The sequence below is a fragment of the Falco biarmicus genome, chromosome 4, assembly GCF_023638135.1.
Source record: "Falco biarmicus isolate bFalBia1 chromosome 4, bFalBia1.pri, whole genome shotgun sequence".
Taxonomy (NCBI): Eukaryota; Metazoa; Chordata; class Aves; order Falconiformes; family Falconidae; genus Falco; species Falco biarmicus.
Window position 1 is genome coordinate 55993869 of NC_079291.1, and position 18815 is coordinate 56012683.

At 41.7% G+C, this 18815-nt stretch overlaps 1 protein-coding gene across 3 annotated transcripts in view; it reads right to left on the bottom strand.

Moving 5' to 3' along the window:
- Positions 1-2242: 2242 nt before the first annotated feature.
- LOC130148743 (sodium channel protein type 5 subunit alpha-like) overlaps positions 2243-18815 on the bottom strand; it is a 215420-nt gene continuing 198847 nt past the window's right edge. For all 3 annotated transcript variants that reach the window (XM_056337668.1, XM_056337667.1, XM_056337666.1), the window contains 6 exons: positions 17155-17436; positions 10157-10210; positions 8470-8607; positions 7044-7148; positions 6290-6560; positions 2243-4533 (listed from right to left, as the gene is read on the bottom strand). In XM_056337668.1, coding sequence (XP_056193643.1) covers positions 3299-4533; positions 6290-6560; positions 7044-7148; positions 8470-8607; positions 10157-10210; positions 17155-17436 — 2085 coding nt within the window. In that variant the 3' untranslated portion in view covers positions 2243-3298. The remainder of the gene's footprint in view (positions 4534-6289; positions 6561-7043; positions 7149-8469; positions 8608-10156; positions 10211-17154; positions 17437-18815) is intronic.

Genomic DNA, 18815 nt, shown 5'->3' on the forward strand with positions numbered 1-18815 from the left:
CAGATCAGCATCTCCAGTAATAAAGATCTGCAGCTGAGGTTATCAGACGTTTTCGAAGGGAGCCCTGCATACTATACAAAGACACCGTTCCCTCTTCAGTTCTAAAGAAATGTGCCACAAAACAACAGAAAACCCAATTGAAACCCAACCTTCCAGTTACAAAGGTCTTGAAAGTAATTTACAATTCAGTTTTAGAAAGTTGCACTGTAAACATCTATAGTTAAGACCCTCTTTCAGTTTGGTGGGGTTTTTTTGCATTATGATTTTTTTTTTTTTACAGGTTTTGGGTAGAAACCAGAATTGTTTGTAATTGCATCAGTACTGTAGGGTGTCACAGCAATGACGATGAAATGTTCGATGCAAGGGTGAAATGACCAGAGGAAAAGCTCTTCTCTGATATTATCAGTGACCAGCTAATTGTCCCATTACATCCCGACCGTTACTGGGCCTGACTCTTGTTGAATATTTTCTAATATAAGTTGAAAATAATCAAAATATTTTAAAACAGCATCACCAACACTGCACTGCTGAGTGCTGGCTGGCTTTTTCCTTGGGTTTTGAACAGTTCATATTGTATGTGAAAAAATCACATAAGAAATGCTCCTTTTTCTTAGTATTTCCCCCTCTTTTTTTATTCTAAAGCTTTGAAAGGAAAATAATTTTACCAGTTGTCAGCCAATAAATGCTCGTTCAGCAAGTAATGAATGTACTATTTTCTAATTAAACAGTTTCATTATAGGCAGCAGCTTGTTGCTAATGATCAATAAATCCCATTGAGAAGAAAACATTTGAATCAGTAAGTTGTGTCCTCTGAGTGTCAGCCACTCTATAAACTCACAAGATACATATATATGTATAGATATACGTATGTGTGTGTATATATATATATATGCATATAAATATAAAAATCACATACTCTTTCTGGGTGATATGTACAGTCAGAATAACATTACAGCGTAAATACACAGGGAATCTGTATAAAGTTTCTCTAATTTGAGAAGCCTTGAGTAATTTTGTTTGTTGAGAGGGGTTAGGGGTGGGGAGGGAGGAAAGAATAAAGAGTGTTTTCACTGTAAGGAACAAAGAGTAGTTCCCTTAAGTTAGAATCTAATTACATACAAGATTTAAAGGCAACAAAATGCCCAGAGGAACAGCCCTATGTTGTACACCATAGACATGGGGTTAAAAGGGCAAGAGAGCATGATTATAATAATACTTATATAGTACGGTTCGTTCCCTTATAGCACTTTGCAACCAGAAAGTCTTACAACACCCCTGTGAGGTAGGTAAGTATTATTACCCCCATTTTACAGATGGGTAAACTGAGGCACAGATAGGTTAAATTATTTGCCTAAAAATCATGTAGTAAGAATCAGGAATAGACCCCAGGAATCCTGATGGCAAATCCTCTGAATTATCCGATAGACCACTCTCAAGTGAATGCCTGAGACACCTCTCAATGAATGGAGAGAATATATTAGCCCATATTTACACAGATACATCGGCATCCTTTTGACATGTTGTGTTTACATATTCTGACTTGGTTAGGGGACAGATAACAATGGCCATAGATAAACTTGACTGTAACATGTCGCTTTAATTCTTGTTGCCAACTCCGTGTGGATTTTGACTCCTTTACAACCTGGGATGCAACTAAATGTCAATGACAATACACCTTAAATACATTCTTGATATCTTTGCTTCTCCAAGGTGAAAAGCACAATTACTCTTCCTTAAAGTGCAATGGCTCATTACAGAAATCTCAAGATTTTCCATGAAGTCCAACCAAACCCAAGTACAATCAGTCTGAAGGTGAAAAAGAAAGTCTGTAATGATGGACTTGTCTCTATATTCCATAAATACTTTCTCACATTCTATGGAGGCTGAAAGTTTAATAATAAATATGAGTCTATGTTAGGACATAAAACCTCTAATACTTTTCTACAGCCACACATCTACCTTTCACCCTGTTGTCATTTCTTTGGCCTGAAGCTGATGGACACATCAACCATAAATATTACTTTGCCTACAGGAATGAGGATATATCTATTTTCTAGTAGATTCTTTTTATCGGTTCCTGTACTTCTTGTCCTTCCCCGGTAATCTAATTGTACCATCTGAGATAATGAAAGATGGACATTGAGTAGAAAGGATTCAAAACCTCAAAATTTATATACAGATCCAGAGGAAATTCTCCTCCCACCTTCCTGAGCAGACTGTCGCAGCCCTTCTGCATAGTCCAATTGGTGTTGTTGTTATTATTATTATTATTATTAGTAGTAGTAGTAGTAGTATTTTTGGAGTAATACTGATGCACAGAGTTTCCAATAAGGCTGCTTAGCTCAGTGTTCCTGGGGAAAACATCACCTATCCCACTACCTTAACAGAAACTTTGCTTTGGAGCACTACACACAAACGTGATGCGCTACTTCTATGGCGAGTTTGATTGTGGTATTCAAAGCAGATTCTTGAAACATACTAAAAAATGAGTGCTTTTATTAACAGTTTTACAAACAGAATCCATTACTGTCTAGTTTCCTGAAGGATAGAACAAGCCATTTCTCTCATGATTTTGACATTATTTCCTTCTCTAGGTTTTTGTGTTTCTGCTGATGAGCAGTTGCAAGTCCCAAGAGGGAGGGCTTAGTGTAATAGACAGTTAAAATGCTGCTAATTTGATAGTTTACTTTGCAACAACTTTCCTCTTCAAGCGATGGGGATCCCGCAAGTTCCTATTACCTTGACTCAGAGTTCATCATGAAGAGTGTAAGGATCATTAATCTCCATGGAAAAAGAGACTTTTTTTTTTTTAAGTAAAAAAATATCAAATATAATAAATTTATGAAAGACCATTCACAACATATACAGTAAGTGTTACATTTTGCTACAGCAGCTGTGATTTTTTTTTTTCTTTTTAGAATGCAAGGTCATACATCGCCATAAGTAAACACACTAATATGAGTAAGACCTTAAATGAATGTATACAGCCAGGCTTTATCTGTGGATAGATATACACTGTGTTTACTGTTTTACAGTCTAGCATATTCTTATTCACACCATTGATATAACAGCTATGACCCTGCAAAGATCCTTCCTGTGCATATATAAATATAAATATTGAGCCAAGTCAAAAAGAGCAGGGTCAAAGGTTATATGACTTATTAGACTCCTGTAGTTAAGGGTAAAAACTCCACTGTTTCTTTTGCAACTAATTTTTAATAAGAAGGCTGCTTCAATCATTGTGTAGTTACAGCATTACATTCTGTAAACAATATTTTAAAGCATTCTAAGCAAACATTTAAACAATTGATTCTTTATCCTTGTCTGGTGAGAAGAGACAATCTATAGCCTCATCGCTTTTGCTCGAGTCCGTCATCTTCAGCTGGAGATTATCACTCGTACCTCTGGTGACGCTGTCGTAGGATGGAGGGAAAGATGTGGAGGACAGAGTTTCTGATTTGTCTATTGGCCTGCCATAGTTTTCGTTCATCATGAACGCAATAAGACCCTCCTTCTCGGGTGCATCGTCCTCGAGGATGCTGCCGTCAAAAGTTCTGTGCCGATACAAGTAAGATGCCTGCTTCATGGAGCGCCGAAACAAATGTCTCCTGTAGGCTCGCTGGATGACGATAGCAGAGACCTCTTCTTGTTTCCGCCTGAGAGTTGTTGTAATCGGTTCGTAAGAGATCTTAGACGGATTCGCTGCCATGAACTTCTCTTCCATCTGTATCTTAAGGGCATCCATCTCTCCGGATTCTCCTAGCACCCTTTTGGTAAAAGCAAACAAAATATCCAAGCAGTGGATCCTGTCTCCACTGACCATGGGCAGGTCCATTGCTATGAGTTTGATTTTGTTTGGTTTCGCTATGCGCAAAGGTTCTGACAGCGCGTCTGCAAAGTCTGAAAGTGCAGAATACTCAATAAACTGAGTGGCTTCAGGGTCAAACTTCTCCCAGATTTCATAGAACATATCAAAATCATCCTCACTTAGAGGCTCTGTACTTTCCTCAGTGGCTACACTGAAGTTCTCTAAAATAATGGCTATATACATGTTTACAACAATGAGAAATGATATAATGATATAAGTAACAAAGAATAAAATCCCTACGGCAGGGCTTCCGCAGTCTCCCTTTGAACCATTTGCATTTGGAAGGTTTGGGTCACAATATGGTGGTCCGGTGTTTAAAATAGGGTTGAGAAGACCATCCCAGCCAGCTGACGTGGTGATTTGGAAGAGACAGAGCATGCTGTTAGCAAAGGTTTGGAAGTTGAACATGTCATCAATCCCATGCTCCTTCTTCACATAGGCAAAGTTAGCCATGCCAAAAATGGCATAAATGAACATGACCAGAAAAAGCAAGAGGCCAATGTTGAACAGAGCAGGTAGGGACATCATTAAGGCAAACAGGAGAGTTCGAATTCCTTTGGCTCCCCGGATGAGTCTTAGGATCCGGCCAATCCGAGCCAAGCGAATGACTCTGAAGAGTGTGGGAGAGAAGAAATATTTCTGGATGATGTCAGAAAGTACGGTGCCTTGGAAAGAAAAGAGACACGCAGTGAGTTAGTACATGGGAAATAATGCCAGGCTCCTCTTTAAAGCAATCAGTAGGATTATGGACAAAATCAATGAAAAATTCTCTGGACTGGAAGAACCATGATAAAGGGAATGGCATTGTCATTAGTGTTTTCATGCCTATTTAATCTATGCAAACTTTCTTGAGGCTGTGAGCAAAGATGTCAGTGGTAGTGACAGTTTTATTAAGGGAAAGCTTGTCTACTGGGAATGAGAAACCAGGATCAACTCAGACAGGACACAGATATCTGCAGCTTTCAGCCATGACCCACCTGAGCGATTTATCTTGAGTGCGGCTGGTCAGAATTTTTCTGATATGACAGTATTTCTGTCTGTGAAGTGTTAGCAAGTCAGCACTGAAGAGCTGTTGTGCTGGGCTCGTTTTTCTGAGCCAGCACCACAAAAGCGCAGGTTTCTACTGGAAAGCTGCTTGGTTGATTGGTTGCTTATTAATTTTTCCCATTTGCCTGATGGGCTGGGAGGGAATTAAGGGCTAAGATTGTACTTGCAAGGAAAAGAGCTTGCATCCCTGTAGCTGAACTCTTCCTGCAGAAACAGAGCAGCTTGGTGGATTGTTTAATGACAGCAATCCCTGGCTGCACTGAGCTGCGCTGAGCTCACATCTCCCAGCCCAGCCTGGGACAGGTCTCACTGGCATGGCCCAAGTCCTCTGACACCAAACAACCTGGCTGATCACGCGGCAGCACAATGGCCAATGTGACAGGTCTGGTTAACTGGCTGTAGTGGGCATATCCAGAGCACCCAGCACCAAGGTTCTCATGGCAGCTGCATGGCAGTGATGTTCCATGGGTGACCCAAATCTGTGAAATCCAGGCGGTCCAAAGTCCCCAAAGCACAGGCTGCTCTGTGGGCACCAGAGATCTCCTGCACTGGGATCTTGCAGGTTCTCTGGTCCACCAGACAGGGTTCAGAGCAACAGGAGCATCAGTCAGTGAGAAGATGGCTCTGTGTTCTTAACATGACACCTTTTCATTCACCTATTCCCTCCTTCAAAATGGAAACTTTTTTTGAAGAGCTGAATTTCTGAGTTCCTTCTGCTCTCTGGATCAGTTGATCATCTTCCAGTTACTACTTTATTTCCAAAGTAAATGAAAGCTCTTTTGGCAGGATTTCAAATTCACATTTGACCTGTACAGAGTAACACCTAACTTACAATCTCTGGTTGGGGCTGCAGAGCAGCAAAAGACACAAATTAACAATAAAATGGTGTCTTTCTGTTTCTTCCCTTGGACATATGGGGGTGTGGAGCTCTAGTAACAACAGGGCTGAGAACAGACAGACTCACGGCACCTGCCCAAACCTGCCCTGAAGGACTATTTCATACTGTTTTAATAGAAAGTAAATAGCACAACAACAACAATGCACGTGTCCTTTTCATGTGGCTTTTTTACTTCTCTGTCTTTGGCTGTTATGCAGAACCAGGGTTAAGTGTACGGTGCCAGTTCTGAATGATGTTTTATCACTATGAACCATTAAGCGTACGTTGAAACCAAACTGTGTTACGATAAATCTCATAATTTTGCTGATTACACAAGTTATTGTTAGGCAGTAATTGCATACTAAAAAAATATGCTTAAGATCCAATTCTCTGAACTGAAAGTGTATATTATTGCACAGAGCCTTTAACTTTGTTTAATTAATTTTATGTCTGACTTTTAAACTTTGGAGTTTGGGTGAAAATGCAGGTTTACCTACCTACGATAGACAGAATCACGACAACAAAGTCAAATATGTTCCAGCCGTTGGTGAAGTAGTAGTGTCGCAGTGCCAGCATTTTGATGATGCACTCCCCAGTGAAGATGGCAACAAAAAGCATGTTAATTTTATGGAGGATGTTCACTTTTTCTTGACTTTGGTCATCCGTTTCCACCATCATGGTAACCATGTTAAGGCAGATGAGGATCATGATGGAGACATCAAAGGCTTGTTTTGAGACAACATCAAAAATAAAACCTTGATATTTGTTCTGGAGGGGAGGAAAATGTTTAGTTAGGGAATTTGAACCATGTCAAAATGATGACATCATTGTCTCCTGATTGATCAGAAAGCAGAGGAAAATAGACAATATACTACTTCTGATCGGAACTTCATAAGCTTAAAGATGATGACCAATGGTTGTATGATAGGGTTTTCAAACCCATTTACTCCTAATGCATCTTGAAACTACTGAAGAAACACCCTGGACTGGTGCCATGAATTGATTCAATGCAGGCATGCGGCCATGGGCATATGGAAATTGCAATTCCAGTCAATATTTCAGAACAGTGGGAATTTTGTGGCACAGGAGACTGGACTTGCAAATACTGTCCAAAATCTAAACATGTAAATACTAAGTGGCTTTCATCTGGCAGTGATCACTGCTCCTACACTGGGAAGTTGAATTGCATTTAATCTATTAAATACATATTCAGCTATTACACAAAGTTGAACCGAATTATGCCATTCTTACCAGTGGCCTTGGGATTGGCTTTTGAGGTTTCTTAGATCCCAGCTTTTTCATTGCATTATAATACTTTTTCTGTTCTTCTGTCATAAAGATGTCTTGGCCACCTAAGTATAGGGTGAGAACAAAGACATTATTTTTGATGAAAAGAGCTCCACCGCCCTCATCCAAAGTTCAGGGATGCATTCTCTTCTATTTTCTTCTTTCCCTTTTCATGTAGCTTTCACCAAAATATCTAAGAAGGTATCCTTCCTTGCCTGGGATGGAGTTAATTTTCTTTGTAGTAGCTGGTATGGGGTTATGTTTTGGATTTGTGCTGAAAACAGCGTTGATAACAGAGAGATGTTTTTGTTATTGCCCAGCAGCCTCACATAGAGCCGAGGGCTTTTCTGCTCCTCACCCCACCCCACCAGCGCTGGCTGGGGGGCACAAGGAGCTGGGAGGGGACACGGGTGGGACAGCTGCCCCCCACTGACCAAGGGGACATTCCATACCATACTACGTCATGCTCAGCACATAATGCTGGGGAAGAAGAAGGAAGAGAGGGGATGTTTGGAGTGATGGCATTTGTCTTCCCCAGTCCCCGTTACTGGTGCTGGAGCCCGGCTGTCCTGGGGGTGGCTGAGCACCTGCTTGCCGTGGGAAGTGATGAATGAATTCCTTGTTCTGCTTTGCTCGCACATGTGGTTTTTGCTTTAGCTGTTAAACTGTCTTTATCCCAATACAGGAGCTGTCTCACTTCTACTTTTCTCACTCTCTCCCCCATCCTGACATGGCAGGAGTGATGAGCGGCTGCGTGGGGCTGAGTTGCCTACTGAAGTTAATAGGGGCATTATGGGATGCAGCACTAGGAGCTGCCTACAGCGTGGAGGCAATGGGCATGAGGCACAGAGCAGTGCAGTCAGCCAAGGAGGAGTAAGACTCAGATTCTGCCTGCACTTGAGGAAGGTGAGAAAGGAAAACACAAGAACCTCAGCCCGTTGTTTAAAGCCTACAAAGCAGTGAGAAACAGAGCTCTCAAGCCAGGCTGCTCCTCCCTGACCCTGGCTGCACCCTGGGGCAGGCAGGCGATGGACTGAGGGGAACACGCTGGGCTGCTCTGAGGGACAGCGGTGTTTGTGTCGGGGGGACACCAGGGTGCTCTGTGCCCCTGTGGCAGTCTCTACCAGGGATCCCGTCTGCATGGAGCTGCTTCCCTGATTTCTGTGGGGAATGCAATCCCCCAGCCTGTATTTTCAGGATGCTCATCCTATGGGGGCATCAGGGGCTGCTACAACTGTGCTTCTGGAAAAGTCCTGCAAGGTGGTTTCTGTGCCTCTTCTGTCAATGCTAATCTCGAGACTAAGGTGGTAAAGCCACTGCTTGGAAATCTGTGCCTTGCCCCGGTCTCTGCAGCAATCCCAAGTGGATGTGTAGCATGTGCACTACTTATCTTCTTCTTTTGTTGGTTGAAATTGTCAATGATGACACCAATGAAAAGGTTCAATGTGAAGAAAGACCCGAAGATGATGAAAATCACGAAGTACAGGTACATGTATAAATTACATTCCCATTCAGGCTGCTCCTCACACTGCAAAGGGAAAAGGGAAAAGGGAAAATGTGAAAATGACGGCATCTCTGCACACATCAAAATACTCATGCAGTTCAAAGAAAACTGCTCATTGGCACTAAAGATTATGAAACAGAAAAAATAGCGTAACTCCCACTAGCAGAGTCAGCGCTCCTCGGTCTCTGAAGTTTACTACTGGCATCTGCAATGCCACGGTCAATTCGGCTGCATTTCACAACACTGTCACAGCCATCACACTGCTCCAGAAAGTGCAACTTCAGAATAAATCCATTAAAATGTTCTCAGTCTGATCCCAGAAGGGGAAAAGAATCAATTTTCTGATTACCCCTAATCTCATATGAGCCAATGGTACTTACAAAAACAGAAGTATGATCACAGTATAGCTAAAAGCTACTGAAAAACACTGCATTTAGAAGTACGATTTTTCTTTTATGGAGGGTGGAAATGAATAAGATCTCTTGCTGAAGAACTGAGCAATGCAGTCCAGTAATCTCAAATCACATGAACCACATTTGGCAAAAATGCTGAGATTTGCCCCAGCAGCTCCAGGTATCTAACCGAACTGCCAGAAGCTCACATTTCCCTAAACGCTGTATTTTCTCACGTGTAACCCATGAGTTTCATTCAGCAGCAGGGAGGATACACACATGTGTACATGTACTACAAGCATAAATCAACATCATGAGCTATGTTATGCAAAGGTGCTTCCCTGCCCCTATGATACCATGAGGTTTTTCTACCCCCTAGTCCTCTGTTTAGGGCTTGACTCCCTGTTACTCAGTTCAGCCTGTCAAATCAGCAGTACCAGATAGCTACCTCAAAAATTAAGAGTAAGTGTGATCTTTTTCCTTTAATATTACTAAAAGGGGGAAAGGAGACAACAGATCCTTTGATAAAAAAATAAACAAACCACGTGTGATGCAGCAGTAGCAAGGGAAATGCCTTTTTTTTTGTCTTTAGGAAACCAGAAAGCTGCACAGGAGGCAGGTGAGACCTGGGCGGTCACCAGCACCCAGATCTCCAGCACATCTCAAGCCAGCTCAGCCCCTTTCCCTGCCAGGAGCTCCCCCACCCTCCTTGACTGGAGCTGCCGGTTGCAGGGAACAAACTTACTCATGGTGAAGACATAGGGAGGGCTGAGTATTTGGGTTACAAGGGGAATGTAATCTAAACCCACCACTTTTAAACAGGTTCTATCATCAAAAGTTAGAACCTGAGAAAATACGGCAGTCAACAGGGAGACTGGAAGGAACAGAGGGGAAAATTTAGGGTTTTGGGAGACAGTCTCACCTTGGAGGTACCTCTCTGTGTTGGGAGTTTTGCAGTATGAATAGATAAATCAGTTGTGCAAGAACTGAGGGCTACATTTGTTTTAAGCTGAGCGTTGTGATGCCTTAGTAGCAGCTGCAAAAAATCAAGGTCTGCAACTTTCTTAACCAGAGAAAGACAGGGACTTGTAACCTGCATGTATTTTTTTTGTTGTCAGACACCACAAATGCTGCAAAGGTCAACGGGGAAGGAAATGATTAGTTTCCTTGTAGTGACTTACCTCTCGTGAATCCACTGCTGCATACATAATATCCATCCAACCTTTAAATGTGGCCTGAAAGAAAAAAAACGAAATGCATAATTAAGCATATTAAATAAGTGTATATTTAAATGATTATATCATTTCTGTGATGAGTTTTAAAAATGCAACGTTGAGCATGTTCTTCACAGTTAAGGAATTGCCTCTCTTTTAAAGCAGTATGTATCCCTGAGTTTATGATCATCTAGGTGTTTAAAATCATTCCAAAATGGCTTTCTCCTAGATTCTCTTATTCATGTTTTCTGATTTTCTTGCCTTGTAGGGGTAAACTAGAGGTTTTTGAAAGAGATTTTGAAAAGGAGAAAAAAGATGGCCATTAAATCTTTGGAAGTTTTGACCTTAAGAATTTCAAGTAATGAAGAAATAAGACTACACAGGACAACTCGGAGTGCTCTCCTGCACAAGTCTCGGACCAGCTGACACGCATCCCATCCATAGTGCTTGTCCAGGCTGACAGGCAGCAACTGCACTGTAGGATCCCACTGAAGGTTGGATTCTGCCCTCTTTTAAAACAGGGTAAATCAAGGCAAAGTTAAAGCCCAGGGAGCTGCATAAATCACAGCTGACTGGAAGGGAGCAAAGGCAATCAGCACCTGCTGTGAGCCCGGACCTGGAAACAATCTGCTTTACTGTTCAGATCTGATTTTTTTTTTTACATCAAGGTTTTTTATTTTTTTTATTTTTTTTAATTATTTAAACAAGGAGGGATTCTACAGAAGTCAGTGTCTCTGACTGGAACCTGCAATGCAGGAAGGGTAGTGGCAACACTCCTAGGAGAAATACACAGAAGTGATTTTTTACTATTCTGTAGCAAAATCATGACTTTCTGCTCTCACTATGTGCATCTCGTCAGGTGCAGCCTGATGCCAAACACACCTGGCATTGGGTCTGACCCTGGCCTAAGCCACGTTGCCTTTATATTCGTTCTCTGGGGTTGTTTCTCATTTGACTTCTGACCCATTTAGATTTAGCCTGGATTTAAAACCAGTGTGAGCAGATAATCAGGCATTTTTGGATTTATTCATGTAATCAGATTTACACTAGCATCCATGAAAGACCCACACCCAATATTTTTTTGCATCCTACTGACACTTAGGTTGAATTTTCTCCTGGTACGTAGGCACGCAATTCCAGATAATGCTAATATGAATTTGGCCAGTGGTTCCCAGGAGAAGCCCAGGCATTCGTGTTCAGCTAGGTACATCCAGTGGTTTTAGAAATGCTCCATTATCCACTCTCCACTATTACACTAAATCCTGAAGGTAACGCTGCCTTCCCATTTCCCTCTGAAGGCTACTGAACTAAAGCAAAATGCTGTACAAGAGGTCAACCGTATTTCTCATTCAACTATAAATAAAATAATGTTTGAAAGGTTGCATTCATTTTTGTCTACTGGTTGAAAGAGATTACACCCCCCCAACACCCAAATCAGAACACTTTGGAAAATCTATTCCATGGTACAGTGTTTTAAAAGCCACTTTAGATATAAAGTGTTTACAGGAATGATCAGCAGTTTTATAGAAACAAATAATTATTTGAAGTTGTCATGCTGATCCTCCTTAACTGTTCTAATATTTTACTTTTTTGCTGTTCTCTTTCTAATCTGATGAAAAACTTTCTGGTGTCATTTACAGTCACTTGCAGCTTCCAGCTCCAAGTGCCGTTCAGGAAGGGAGGGTGGGATGAAACAAGAAATCCTCTCTGTGGCACAAAACTATATGATCTTAGCCTGTACTTTTCTCCCACTTGGGAAGAAATCTTTTCTCTTGAGTAGCTGTTTTACCCTTCAATGTGTACCACAGACGCAAGAGACTCTACTGCCAGGCACAGTGGTTTATAGTGGTAATGGATGATGAAGTGATCTGACAAAAATAAATATTAAGAGAATGAAGTACTGTGATTTTCTGTTTTTCCCAGTTGTCCAGAAGTAAGAGAACTAAAAATCCATGGGGCTTCTGGAAAGCTTCCCTAGACACTTCATCTGCAGAGGGTAAAAGATACTGAGAATGAAAGAAATATAACACTGGAAAAGAAATTATTTATCTGGAATTAGTAACCACTTACAGTGTGGATAAGGAAGTGACAAAATCTTCATGGGAGTGTTTGTGATATTATCCTGCCTGGAAGCTATCCAAAGAAACACCACTTTCCACTGAAACTGTCATGTGATGAGATTATCTACTGATAAACTCATCTTGGGATGGGATTATGTTTTGTTATTTGACTGGTGGTTATAGCTGCAATGCAGTAAATTAGTGGGGAGGAGGATAGGTGGGATGGCACTAGCTGGAGCCTTAAAACACAACAAGCCTTTATATCTGTGAGTTTACTTGGGGTTTTGGGGGGGGGGGGGGGTGTTATAGGGGTTTTTTTTGTTTGTTTTGGTTTTTTTTGTTTGGTTGTGGGTTTTTTGGGTTTTGTTTGTTTGTTTGGTTTGTTTTTTTCAAGAAGAGGATTGCATTAGCGCAATAAAAATGGCTGCTTTTGACAGTAGAAATCCTGGTCTTTGCATTTCCAAAATACTTCTTTAAGCACTACTGTTGGTGAGAGAAACTTCTGAAAACTAAACCAGGCACCAGCAGTACAGCCAAACTACATGTCTGTAAGTTGGCTATGCTAACTCCACTGTCTGCTGGCTTTTCTGTCATATTTTTCAGTTTGTTCAATTTTAACATAGCAGCAATTTTATACGGAACATTTGTTTTATATCTACTTTGTGTTAAGATTTGGTGGGGAGGGCACCACTGAGCATTGGACCCACCAGGGCACCCCAGAGGTCTGCACTGCGCTGGGCTGTGTGGGCTCCAAGGGCACTGCCTCTGCTCCCTTTGAATTTCCACCAGTACTTCCTCATGGAATTGGACACAGGATCTTTGATCTTTGGACATATGGAGAAATCTACCCTGGTGCACCAATTTATGGTGTGTTCAGAAGCACAGACTTTTTGCACATTTTTCATCCACAGTGAGAGTAGAATCTGGCATTGCAGTTTACAGAAGTGCAAGAGATTGTGTAACTCTCATTTTAGACACACACTGCTGTCTCATGACAGTTTTGTAGCTGATTTATGAGCTCAGTCATGACTTCAAACCTGGGATGAGAGGCTGATTTAACTCTGTGGCTCCTGATTGCTGTACTGGTCTAGGAGTGCTTCTGTCATCTTCCCATCCCTTCTCTGGCATCCCAGAGTGAGAAAGAACTGTAGGACGTATTAGACGTAAGTCTATTCCTGTCTAAGGAGAACTTTTCCAAGCAAGCCAGATGGTATGGGAGAGACAACTTGTCTTCTTGGTGTTCTTCAATAGATTCCCAAAATTTCAAGATACATTGCAAAAAAATATTTGGAGGTGATCATAACATGAAAGGAAGGATTCCACAAGGGAAACGCAAGATTCCTACCGGAAATTTAGGCTATTTCTTTGTTCAGCTCAAATACAGATTTATAAAACATAGGTGCTGTGATCTGCAAAGCAATTCTGGGTATATAGAAAAAACATTACTGAAGCACTAGGTTGTAGCAATATTTTTTTCCTAACAGATTAGGGTGTTAAGGGTGTTCAATCCCCTGAAGAGTGAATCATCCTTCTTGCAAATTAAAAAGTCATTATAATAATGATCTTTTCTTCCCTGTGAATGAGGTATTTCTCTTGCTTGTAGAGTGAGCAGAGGCTACCTCCTATTTTAGTAATCTGTTCTGAGACAACCTGTTAGTTGGAGAAGCTTGAAACTTGACTGACCACCTCATGTGAATGTTTTCTCAGACTCATAAATTCAAAGTGGCATTGTCAGAATGTGATGGATCCTAAACAGGGTAGGAAAATAGCAGAGAATATTTGGGGAAAGTTTCATGTAGTTCTCAACCAATTGTCAGAAAGTTTGCCTCTGGATAGTAGGAAGCCTTAAAGCTTCCATAGTAGTAACTTCTAATTTCTTTAAATGATGTTGTAGAAGTGAAGACAGAATACTAGGCAGGCAGATTTGTTTTACATATTTCCATTTGGATTTTCAGACACATTCAGGCCTTCAAAGGTAACTTCAGAGTCACTTAAAGAGTATGTTGCAGCAGGAGAAAAAGTCAGCAGTCAAAAGACAAGTCCCACTTAAAAGCTCCTGTTTTGGACCCCGGCTGGTTGTAACCAAAATGCCTATCTCATCATTGCTGCGCACTGTCTCAGCCTGAAAAAAGATGCCTGGATGTGCCTGTCTCTTTAGGAGAGCTGAGCTGTTAACTGATCCCCTGCAATTCCCACGGTGGTTTGCTCATGAAACACAACCCCATATGGAGGATATTTGGCAAGGAGCACCTGTAACCGACACTCCTTGGCTGGAGTCTGGCAAAGGAGATCCAGATGTTTGGGCCCCTTCTCTGTGCCTGTCATCTTTATTGCCTAAGACTGTCATTAGCATTAGACATAAGAGCTCCAGGTGCAGGATGAAAGCTAAAAGCAATCCCCTAATGGCATCTGGCTCCTGCCTTTCCTCCTGGAAGAAGTCAGTGCCTGCTGTAGAAGCTGAACAACGTTTTGGGACTCCTTAATTTCCTACCATAATCAAGTTTGTCCTGCACAGACTCCACATTTACGGCATTCCTTTTGTACTACTTCTCTGCTACCCAATACAGGATCACAGGTTTGAAAGAAACGTGCAGGGTCATCAAGTCCATTGGCAGCTGGAAAATATCAGCACTAAACTGTCCCTTCATAAATGTGCTGAGGTGCCGAGATCCACCTTACAACCAGTTATGCTTCTTCTGCCACCACTGGTTCCAACAGAAGACAATCCCACCTGCTGAATGCAACCAGTATCACCAGTGCCATGTGCCCAGGAACTGATGCTGCAGAACAGTAGAAGACAGTGCTTCAGGATATTCCTTAGCAACACCCATTTATGAAAAGTTGCAGATTTCCAGAATGCTGGAGCCTGTGCCTTATAAAAGAAATGATGAAGGAGTAACTACTGTTCTGATGGAATTTTTTCACCAAACTAGGCATCTGTTATGTAGTCGTGGAGGAGATAGGAAGCTTCAGGTAAGCACAATATTTTAAACCGGGGAAATTTTGCTCAGCTACGTTGGATGTTTAAATAAAAGAAAAAGAAAGCACTATATAGAACGGAAAATCTAATTAAAGACGTTCAAAGTGAATTAATCTGCCCTGCATGGGTGAGCTGGATATCATAATTACATGCGAAAGATAAAAGCTTTCACTCTCAGCAAGTTCAGCTTTATGTCATGGAAAGAACCAGAAGGGGTTGTGCCCATTCTAACCTTTCTGCTTTCCAGAGGGTATGAAAGCAAAGGCTCGATGGACAGTGGTCAGAAAATCTCACACTCCAGTGTACGTGTACCAGGACACAGTGGATCAGGATAAGCATTTCTACAAAAATGAAAGCTACTTCATGGAGCTATTTCATGCATCTGTGACTGGGGGGTGGGGGGGGGTGGGGTGGGGAAGATCTGGGAGAAAGCAAACCTGTGTGATGGGAAGGAGTAGGGCTGGCAGATCCGATGGGGAGCTGTGGGAGGCTCACGCCCTCTCAGAAGGGCAGGGGGGACCCAGGGCAGCACCCTATTGCACTGCAAGGGGTGAATGTCTATACGTGACAGCTGACTTGAGCTCCCAGCATGCAAGTTTTTATCCCAGAAGCAAGGAATGCCGTCACAGGCAATTCAAGAAAGTAACGTCCCTGTCCAAGGGTGTAGCGAGGGACTTGTTTAATTCCATGAACATAAAATGCAACACAACAAACATTGCTAGTGCGTATCCAGCCCTTGCCATCACTAGGCTTCAGAGCAAGTTAGGAACAATGGAAATAAGTATTGTTACCACTATTTTACATGAGGGGCACGTGGAACTGAAACACAAAGCAATTTGTCTAAATTCACTCAGTAGTCTGGCAACAGAGCTCGGACAAGAAGATGGAGTCTCCTGTGGCTCTATCCATCGGGCTGTGCTGCATCACAACACAGTAAATCTCAGCACATATAACTCATTTATCCATGTTTTACATTTGCTGCTGAATGTTCTGTCTTTATAGATCAAGTATTGCCATCGGTTTTGAACCTCAACAGTCTCTTCTCTGATATGCTCTTGCCACCTTTCTGGAGACACCAGGCTGTATGGAGCACAGCAATCTGATCACCTCCACGTTTCACAGTTAGGTTCAGTCTGACTTGTGAAGTTTAGCAGGTGGAAATGAGGTGAAGAACCAGAATGAGAGGCACAGGTGTCTCTAACATCTCCATGGAAGGTAAGCAGAGGACTGTAAATTAAGACTCCTTTGTGATTACAGCTTTATGCAGTAACTTGAGCTGAGTAACCGAAGGCACTGCAACTTCATTTTTTCCCAGCAGAGCGTAGTGAAGTTCCAGGCTTTTCAGGGGGGCTAGTACACTCTGTCTGCATGAACAGTCCTTCCTGGGCCATGACTTTTTGTTTCTGGAACTGAACTTTGCTCTGGATTACAATATCACAAAATGGTCATAGAATCGCAGAATCATGGCATCATAGAATCACAGAATGGTTTGGGTTGGAAGGGACCTTAAAGATCATCTAGTTCCCACCCCCCTGCCATGGGCAGGGACACCTGCCACTAGACCAGGTTGTTCAAAGCCCCATCCAGCCTGGCCCTGGACATCTCAAGGGATGGAGCATCCACAGCTGCTCTGGGCAACCTGTTCCAGTGTCTTGGTCTTTAATTCTCCTGAACAGTCCAATTGCCTCCCAAAGGGCTATATTAGTGATGCACCAGAAATTCAAACTAAACCCAGAAGCTGCCATAAACATCCCTAGGCCAAATTAATACACCAAATATGACTCATTTACATTTGAGGAAAAGCATTCCCTGATGGGTGAGGGTGAAAAATTCTGAAAAGCATAGATGTTAACCGAGCCTTTAAACTGTTGATTTCAGTGGGAATAAGCAACATTTGCCCATTAGTTTCTGATGGTCACACTTACCACTTGCAGCAGAGCCAGGTACCCAGCACCAACATTATCAAAGTTAACTTTAACTTTTGTCCAGTAAAATGTGCCTGACACGTTATACAGTATGCAGTCACTCATGTTGTTAATAATTTTTGAGTCTAAAGGCATATCTCCTTCTGTCTTGTTAATGCATTTCCCAAACTTCCCAGCAAACAGGTTCACTCCCATGATGCTAAAGATAAGCCAGAAGATGAGGCAGACAAGCAGAACATTCATGATGGAAGGGATGGCTCCCACGAGAGCATTGACCACCACCTTGGAGAAACAGGAGAGGAAAAAGAGATTTAATATCATCACTTACCCAGATGCTTTGCTAACAAGTTGTTGTGCATCCTTGATTAACTAGGCTGAACCCTCACATGGTGACAGGTGGATAACTACTAACACTACTTGAGGAGCCAGACCACCATTGAAGACTTCACACATGATTATATCTCAATCACTTTGTAATTGAAGAGCTAATCTGTTGGCATCCCATGCATGGGATGATGTTTTTTCAAGGGAAATTTTTTAATTCAGGACCAATCTGTGAAGTCATCTTGACATCTCAGATCCTACTGGAAAATACACTCCAAACTATCTCTCATAATCATATGATTAATTGGAAACAGCTGGGGTACATCACAGTGTCTTAAAATAGACCAAAAAATAAGATTTCTGAAATCTTTTACTGAACTCAGGCCTCCATAGTCCTTGGAACGTGAACTCTAGCTGTGAAAAATATTACTTATTTAAATAATAACTGATTGAGACATAGTGTACGAAGGCAGCTTCCCCTGTCTGATCAGTATGCATGATTAAAACAGTGAAGCCTTTCTAATTTTGAAAAAATATGCATTATTTTTTCCTGTGGCATGCTGTAAAGTTCCTACACACCAACCCAGGCAGGGCTGTATACTTCTGTGTAAAATCGTATGTAAAAATAAAAGGTAAAAGGAGCTTTTAAGGTATTGGAATGATGGCACGGGCAATGAGCAACACTCTGAAGCTATGCAAAAGCAATAAAGGTCAGACCATCTACAGATCCTCTATGGCTGCCGGGTTTGAACGCAGCGTTATAATACCAGTACATCAACAAGGCAAGCTGCACATCATTTACCAATACTTTCTGAGGGAAGAACACTATCACAAAATATATTTTTCCCCTTCCTATGTCAAGAAGGTTTCTCCATATTCACAGCTTTTGGAGATGCTGCAGTTGCACAGTCCAGGCAGAGATGCCTGAGCGCCCTGCTGCAAGCACCAGCCCCACTGCGTGAATTTGTCTCCATCTCTGTCTCATGCTTTGGAGAATAAAATCTGGTAGGCAGACATTAAGCTCTTCCTCTTCTCCATCTACATTTCTGAAACCAAGACAAGGTGATATTGATCCATAAAAATTAAATTTTATTCAATTGTGAATCTGATTATGGAAAATATCAGCTCTTGGTTTCTCTTATATTAGTGTCCAATTTTCTGGCAAGCTAATAATGTAACATGCGTTTCCCCACCATTTTTGCATTGCTGAGGAAGAAAAATAGCCGGAGGAGTAATATGGGTTTCATGCATGTATAGCAGCAGCTTCATCTACAATGTACAATACAAAATTATGTAGCTCTTTCAAAATCCAGATTTATATTTTGTGCATTTATGAA